General features: G+C 50.2%; 2 protein-coding genes across 2 annotated transcripts; both read right to left on the reverse strand.

The window, feature by feature from the left end:
* Positions 1-35: 35 nt before the first annotated feature.
* LOC129085953 (histone H2AX) lies at positions 36-1419 on the reverse strand. The gene has a single exon (XM_054592394.1). It carries the CDS (start codon positions 1327-1329, stop codon positions 898-900), a length of 432 nt encoding a protein of 143 aa, XP_054448369.1. The 5' UTR covers positions 1330-1419; the 3' UTR covers positions 36-897.
* A 717-nt stretch (positions 1420-2136) lies between these two features.
* Positions 2137-7057, reverse strand: DPAGT1 (dolichyl-phosphate N-acetylglucosaminephosphotransferase 1). Its single transcript, XM_054592391.1, has 9 exons — positions 6704-7057; positions 6252-6372; positions 5867-6080; positions 5463-5609; positions 4081-4165; positions 3448-3636; positions 3027-3114; positions 2705-2860; positions 2137-2626 (listed from the first exon to the last, which is right to left on the reverse strand). The coding sequence occupies exons 1-9, from the start codon at positions 6862-6864 to the stop codon at positions 2561-2563; spliced, it is 1227 nt and encodes a 408-aa protein (XP_054448366.1). The 5' UTR covers positions 6865-7057; the 3' UTR covers positions 2137-2560.
* Between the last annotated feature and the right edge of the window lie 546 nt (positions 7058-7603).

Below are 7603 nucleotides of genomic sequence, written 5' to 3' on the forward strand. Positions count from 1 at the left end.
TCCTACAACACTTTGGGGCAGAATAAAAACAACAATTAAAAAAAAAAATCTTTAATAAACAAAGTTAGTCCATCTGAAACTCCCCAATACTTAAGGTACTACTCTTAAATGGGTTAGATGCTAAATTTCAGTTCGGAAGCCCACGGAGGCTGCGTCCAGAAGAGGATACCGGCTTGTGCTGGTATATATCAAGGTGTTGAGCGATGGTGCTGGAGAAGGGAGGCTTCGCTGCCCGTCAGCTGCGGGCGGGCGGGCGCGTGCACGCGCGCGTGCACGAGCCCTGCAGTCCACGCGGCCGCCCCCCACCTTCCCCAGCTTCACCTGGGGAGGAGCCCATCTCTGGGGGAAGGCGTGCACATTCCAGAATCTGTCTTGGCCGCATCGCCCAGGTCTAGAATTAAGACGGAGGCAGCAAAGGGGACGCCCGAACAAATTTAAGGATCAAAGTCTCCACCAAAGCCAGGGAAGAAGTCCACAGCCATGTCTGAGTTCGCGACCTAAGCACCGAGCTGGAGAAGAATCTGAGGGGGCTCCGCCAGCGACTCACCTTCCGGGGTCGCGGCCGCTCACCTCAGCCCCACGTCAGAGCAGCAGGCCTGGCCTTCCAGGTGCCGCAGCCCATCAGCCACTCAGAAGGCAGGACGGCTGAGTCATAGCTCCGGAGACGACCAGGGCCTGCCGCACGGTGTTCAACGGTACCTCCGCGGCGGCGGAAAACAGGAACGGGCCCTCTAACTTGCACGGGCGGGGGATTAGGGGGAAGGTTGGGGGGTGGGGCGGCGGCACACCGCCGCCGTGGCTCAGCTCCTTCTGTGAGGGCTGTGGTGGCCCTTAAAAGGGCCTTTGTGGTGGCACAGGGAGGGTCGGGCTCCCGGGGGCGGGCAGCGCGGGCGCCCCTCAGTACTCCTGAGAGGCCTGGGTGGCCTTCTTGCCGCCCGCCGGTGCTTTTGGCCCTACGGTGGCACTGGTTTTCTTGGGCAGCAGCACGGCCTGGATGTTGGGCAGAACACCTCCTTGGGCGATCGTCACGCCGCCCAGTAGCTTGTTAAGCTCTTCGTCATTGCGGATAGCCAGTTGCAGGTGGCGGGGGATGATGCGCGTCTTCTTGTTGTCGCGGGCCGCGTTGCCCGCCAGCTCCAGGATCTCCGCCGTGAGGTATTCAAGCACCGCTGCCAGGTACACAGGCGCGCCTGCGCCCACCCTTTCTGCGTAGTGGCCCTTCCGCAGCAGCCGGTGAACACGGCCCACAGGGAATTGAAGGCCTGCACGCGACGAGCGCGACTTAGCTTTGGCGCGGGCCTTGCCCCCAGTCTTGCCGCGGCCAGACATACTGCGCGTGAGGTAGAGAAGTGACGAGTTCTTCGAAGAGGTCAACACACAACTGCTCGCTGCAGTCTAACTGCTGCCGCGAACGCCCAAGGGTTGTCCTTATAAGCCCCCAGGGCACACCTCCGCGCCCTCCTGATTGGTTCTTTTCTCTAAGAGCATCTCTGGTTGGTTGCGGTTAACTCTTCGGTGACGTATCGCCGCTGAGGGAGAGCGACAGCCGATTGGTCGGATTTGAAAACCTTTTGCCCGGGGAAAATGGCGAGGAGTGGTGGCTTGACAACACGCGACCGTTCCTCATCTAGCCAATCTGCAGGAAGCGCGCGAGATTTAAACGCTACAGCCAGGGGCCAAAACCAGAAGAAAAAGAGGGTGGAGTCTGAAGCTTTGGGAATGTGTTGGGCCTGGGATTTTGTGAAGGAAAGGGTTAACACTACTACCGAGACCTCTGCCTTCCCTTCCAGGTCTGTTCACTCCCTCCTCCTATCCTGCAAGGAGAGTGAAAAAGGAAAGAAATGAGAGAGCCCTTGAAAGTTCTGATCCCATACCAGAGAAGAGATAGCTCTTAATCTTATGGCTCTTCATGCCACCTGAAGTATCAGGATTTCAATATTTATTAAATGTCTTGTCTGGTTTCAGTTAGCTCTGCACCTGTTTTGCTAGAAGGGGCCTGGTGTACTGAGAAGGGAGAAAAAAGGATAGAGCAGAGAGATGGGCATCTTTGTGGAGGAAGTGCCTCCACCAAACCCTCCCAATCTACCCTGAAATGCCCATATAGGAAACACACCTACAGGAACAAGAAAAAGACAGCACTTTATTATTACCACTGGGAGCACCTGTGCTCCCCAAACGCCACCTGCTTTTACCAATCAGAATATAGTCTAATATGAAGTCATCTTCGAGCCTGTGTCCCTATCACCAGCCAGGGTTCTATCCCCAGGCCCAACATATTCCTTGAAAGTCAGAGTTGTGGAAAACTGCCTCACAGCTGCAGTCTGCAAAGATGGGATGGGTAGGGAGAGTGGCGAGTTGAAGAAAATTACAGGCAAAATCTAATCAATAGTCACTGGATGGCAAGAAAGGCCCAGTATGTCAATAATCACAGAGGAAAGAAAATGCTAAGAGGAATGAGGTGCTGGAGGGGCCTGGGCTGAGAGGCAGTCTTGGTCTAGAATGAGGTTGGCCTGAGTCAGGAACCCTGGAAATGTGAAGTAAAGAGCAATGACCAGGGGACTCAGACATCGTAGAAGAGTCGGACAAGCTGGTACCGAATGGAGAAGGTGACAGCACTGCCCAGGATCTGCAAGGAAAAATGGACTAGAGTAAGAACCATGGAGAAAGGGAGACAAGAAGGTGTAAACCCCATTCCCATCTGTACCTGTAGCAGCAGCAGGAGCAATGTGAGGTTTCTCTCATGCATGGGCCCAAAGACTTTAAGTAGCAAGTTGATGAGGGTCATGTTGTTACACTCGGTGAAGACACCATCCTCATTCTCACTTTGGCGCACTGTCACTAGCTGGAGACTCTCTGCCATCTGGAAGGGCCGGAGGTGAAGAGAACTTCAGCTAATACCTATGCTTATTGAATAAGGATCTGCTTACTGCTTCCAAACTCCCCTTGGATCTAATGCAGGCCTAGGTTCCTCATTCTCTGAATTCAGGATGGTGACCTAAAGCCTTACCTCCTTTTTCCCCTGTTACCTTTAGAATAAAGGTGCCCAAGAAAGAGAGGCTCTTGGTCTTGAACTTGAAATAGCTCATTTCCAGTTTGCCTGTGTTGGTATTAAGTCTGCAGGGGGAAGAGAGCTTTATGTAACTGGGCCACTACTTAAAGAACTATCCTCAGTGTGGTTATGTAATAGAACAGCACTGAATGTGGACTCAAACAACTTGAGATCTATTTCTGGCTCTGCTGCTTACTACTGTGATCAGAGCTGTTGTGAACAATAAATGAGATTACAGTGGCACTTACAATACATGTGCTATCATTTGTAAAATGCTATCCACATGGAAACAGCCCTTTGTTGGGCCCACTCCCTTTGCACAGCAAATGTATAAGGCTGGCTTTATGCATCCCAAGTGAAAAAGCTATGATGTCCCTTTCAAGCCCCAAAGCAGTTACCTGGGCACACGATGGCGAGGGCAAGGGATGATATGCAGGAGCTGAGGCAGTGAGTAGAGAAAGTTGAACACCTGGGGCATGAAGAAGAGTAGCATGGTCTTGCTGAAGTGTCCCAAGATGCCCACCACGGCAAAGGTCATGCCAGCAAAGTAACAGAAGGTATCTCCCACAAACACCCGTGATGGGTACCTGTGTGGGGGGAGAGGATCTGAGCCAGTGGCAAGAGGCATTACCAATCTTTCCTGTCATATCACGCATCCTGGGCACTGGGCTAGCCCTGGCCCTAGTTCTGACTCAGAGACTCCATGCAGCTCTCCCAGCAACTCACCAGGACCCAAAGCCCTTAATTCATCTATCCTGGGGCTCCACAGCACTTGTCCCCAACCACTGATGGGTAGAAAGCAATTTAAGGGGGGAGGAGGGTATAAGGGGACTAAATGGTAGTGGGAAAAAAATACAATAAAGATTAAATTAAAAATAAAAAAGCAACTTAAAAATACTATCCATTGAAGACCCAGAAAACACTCAACAGGTATGCATAGGTCTAGCCTCTCCATCAGGAAATGGGTCATGATCAGAATCATACTTGCCACATGTTCAAAGAATTGCCCCCCCATCCATACGCCTACTTACCAGTTATGATAGAGCAATCCCAAGGTGGTGAAAAAAAAGGGTATCATGAAGTAGAGGGAAAAGACATGATCATCTCGACAATCACCTTTGGAAGCAGGGGAAAAAGAAAGAAGGAAAAATTGACTGCCACTTCCTCTGCATACCCTGTTTCTGTTTGCCTCTAAGTTATATCCCAAGCTATATTGCCCACCTTTCCCAAGTCACATTTAAGAACTTACTACCCCTTTTATGTCACCCAGGTAATTCTCGACATTCCACCTCCTTCACGAACCCTTTCTAAACTAGTTATTTGTCTTAAATTGGTTTAGACCTTTCAGAGCTCAGTTTGAATACAAGCTTTACATCCTAACTGTGCAACTTTATCGTGACACATTTTTCTCTAAGCCTCCTTTTCCTCATCTGTAAAATATAGTTAATAACACCTGCCATACAGAGCTGTTAAAAGTTTAAATGAGATGCTTTAAAAGTGCTTAGCTTTAACATTTATTGATGTCCATTAGCCAAAGACCACCAGAAACACACCTGTAATCAAAGTTGGATTTACTGACTTGTGACAAGGGAGACTTTCAGAAACTACATACCATGGGGAACCTCAGTAAAGGGGTGCCAGGAGGATTTGTTATAGTATTTGTTTTAAGTAATTCTGAAGAGGTCCTGACTGCTGTGGCTCAATGGGTTGTGCCTCGTCCTGCAAACCGAAAGGTCGCTGGTGATTCCTGGTGGGCACAACCTGGATTGCAGGCTAGGTCCTGGGTTGGGGGTGTATGAGAGGCAACCAATCAATGTTTCTCTCCCACCTCGATGTTTCTCTCCCTCTCCTTCTCCCTCCCTTGTCCTCTCTAAAAATAAATAAATAAAATAGTTTTTAAAAAAGCTATTCTGAGGATAAAAGGAGGCAGTTTTGCTCTGGTATAGGTGCTGTCAACTGGAGTAATTCTATGAACATCTTAATTTTCATCCAAGAAGTGGGAGGAAGTGAACTAGAAGAAGCAATCACTCATGTTAGCCAAAAGAGGGGGATTTGGGTTATTTTGAGGGATTCAGTGTTCTTGTGGTTTTTGTCCATGCTCAGACATAGTTACAAAGGCGTTTGGTTTATGTCTTTATAGTGGTGATAGGGTGATTTGGGGGTTCTCTGAAATTGTTTATGTTCAATAAGAGAAGAACATGGGCTACCTATTAGTGCAATCTAGCTATAAATGACAGGGCTGCTCTTTTTCTTACATTTAATAAGTCTTTGTTGTTATTTGCAAAGTAAATCCCTTCCCTTATTGTCTATAATTATTAACATATTGCGTTTTTTTCCAAGTTTCCCAAAGCCAAATATCAGACAACTCCCTTAACACTCAGATTTCTCTCTCCCTAACCCCAATCCCACTTACCCTCCAGCTCTACCAGGTTGAAGATGATGATAGAAGCAGAAATGACTAGCGACTGGCCAGCCTCTAGGCCATTAATTCCTGCTAGGATATTGATGGCATTGGTACAGAACACTGCCAACAGCCCCATGTAGACATAGTACAGGATCCCTGGAGGGGAAGACAGTAAGAAATGAAGTAGTGCCATGTATAGAATGAGAATTTAAGGATGTTTTTCTGAAAAAAAGTAGTGGGGACAAAGGATAAAATGAAGGGCCAACAGAAAGGATCTGAGAAAACACAGAAACACATCACGGACACTAGACGGAGAATGTGGAGCACCAGGAAGGATGCTCTGCTGGATAGCTTATGGGATAAGGGTGCCCTGAAGTAGGGGACATAGGGATAGCGGTAGCGGGGCTACTCACCCAAGTCCAAATGCAGCCCTAGAATCGGTCGAAAGGGTTTGGGTACCACAACGGTCGTGTTGCCAAAGTTGGTGAAATAGACCATGAGGAGAGGTAGTGAGGCAGCTGTGGGCAGCAGTAGCTTATGGCGCCATTGCAGATTCAGGACATCATCCGCGAAGCCCAGGAAAATCATGCAGCAGATGGCAAGGAGTGCACCTATCAGGGCCACAAACTGGGGGAGGCTCGGGCAAGTCACAGCTCAACCCCATTCCCATTTCACCATTCCTTTCAAGAATTCCTCTTTTTGTTCGTTCCTCAGCCCCTCCCCCGCAAACCCAAATAACCCCAATTCTCAGGTATCTCCCAGCCCCAGCCACACAACCACTCCCACTAACCCACTTACTTCATGGTGGGGGAAAGCTTTACATTGCTCCTCCACAAAGCAGTTCAGGAAAGGGAAGGGGATGAAGCAGAAGAGAATGATAAGGAAAACAGCACCGCTGATCACTCCCTGGGACTCTGGGCTGTGGCCCAGCAGCAAGGAGAGGTGGAGGGGAAAGAGGAAAGGGGGCGTGGTCACTCACTAGTGCAAGCTTTATAGTAACCTAATGCGGGGAGTAGGGGATAGGCAACACAGCACTGCTGGAGTCCCTGATACACCCGGGAGTTCGCCCTTTCCGCTCGCCCATCCCTTTGCTAGCCAATTCTGTTCCACCTCCTGGGGTGGGGGTTGGGTGTCTTCTGGGTTACCGCTGCATCTCGGCAAGCGATCAAACACCCCAGTTCCAGCCCCTTCTTTGCCCACCACTTCCACAGCCCTTTTCCTCTGCCCGAGACCCGTGTGCCGCCGCTCACATCTGCTTCTGGCCGGATTTGTTGAGGTCCTGGCCACAGAGACGTGCGGCGATGAAGTGGCCACGGAAGGCTGGGATGAGGGTGAGTGTGGCCACAAATCCCAGCAGCGAACCGATCAAATTCACCAGCAGCGGCATCGGCAACTCCGGGAGGGCCCACATAGTAACCGACCAGGGGGCCCGCTCCGCTGCCTCCTCAGCTAACGCTCAAGCAGGAAAGCAGCCCTGAGCCTCCAGCAGTGAGGAGAGGGCGCTCTCCACACACTGCTGTTCCCACTCCTGCCAGAGCAAAACCCTACAAGTCTGACGAGCCTCCCTCGCCAACTCCCGCGAGCCTCTATCTAGCAGCCTAAGCTCCACCCCACTGCTCTTACCCACTGTTTCCTCCCGGATCTTGGTCGCAGAGCAACTACCGTCGCAGAAGGCGGAGGAGGCCATTTTTAATATGGGCAGAGGAGTAGAGATAGAATTATCTTTAACTACATCCTCTATTCGAGAATTGAGCCATCACTTGGGGACTGGAAAAGCAATTAAGGCAAAAGCAGGTACTTTCCTATCATATTAAGGATGTATAACCCAAAGTGGAAAAACTCCTTGCCCGGTTCCAAGATGAACGACCCCTTAACCACGTGTCTGACGCCGCTTACTCTTAGTTCCACGTCAGTTTTAGCTCCTTCGGCCTCCGCCGGTCAAGTTTAAAGGGCCAGTAACCTGAGTTTCCTATGGGATGCCTCTGGAGTATGGGGGACAGCTACTGGAAGCAAGGAAAAAAGCAGGAGGGACGAGGATGTAGAGCAGCACTTGCTCCTTGTAGTTGTAGAAAACGTGTTTCCACTGTAGTGGGAAGCCAAGGTAATACAACTAAGTTCCCGGAAACGCAGCTACAGTTTTGAAGATGATG

This window comes from Pteronotus mesoamericanus, unplaced genomic scaffold, assembly GCF_021234165.1.
Source record: "Pteronotus mesoamericanus isolate MK-2021 breed Mesoamerican mustached bat unplaced genomic scaffold, CSHL_Meso_final scaffold_36, whole genome shotgun sequence".
Classification (NCBI taxonomy): Eukaryota; Metazoa; Chordata; class Mammalia; order Chiroptera; family Mormoopidae; genus Pteronotus; species Pteronotus mesoamericanus.

What these genes read in the sequence shown, in the direction of transcription:
- LOC129085953 (XM_054592394.1), bottom strand. Translation starts at nt 1,329, where the DNA reads ATGTCTGGCCGCGGCAAGACTGGGGGCAAGGCCCGCGCCAAAGCTAAG.
- DPAGT1 (XM_054592391.1), bottom strand. Translation starts at nt 6,864, where the DNA reads ATGTGGGCCCTCCCGGAGTTGCCGATGCCGCTGCTGGTGAATTTGATC. An exon ending in AAGCTTTCCCCCACCATGAA is followed by an intron (nt 6,081 to 6,251) that starts GTAAGTGGGTTA and finishes AGCCTCCCCCAG; the next exon opens with TTTGTGGCCCTGATAGGTGC. An exon ending in AGGGCTGCATTTGGACTTGG is followed by an intron (nt 5,610 to 5,866) that starts GTGAGTAGCCCC and finishes CTTCCCCTCCAG; the next exon opens with GGATCCTGTACTATGTCTAC.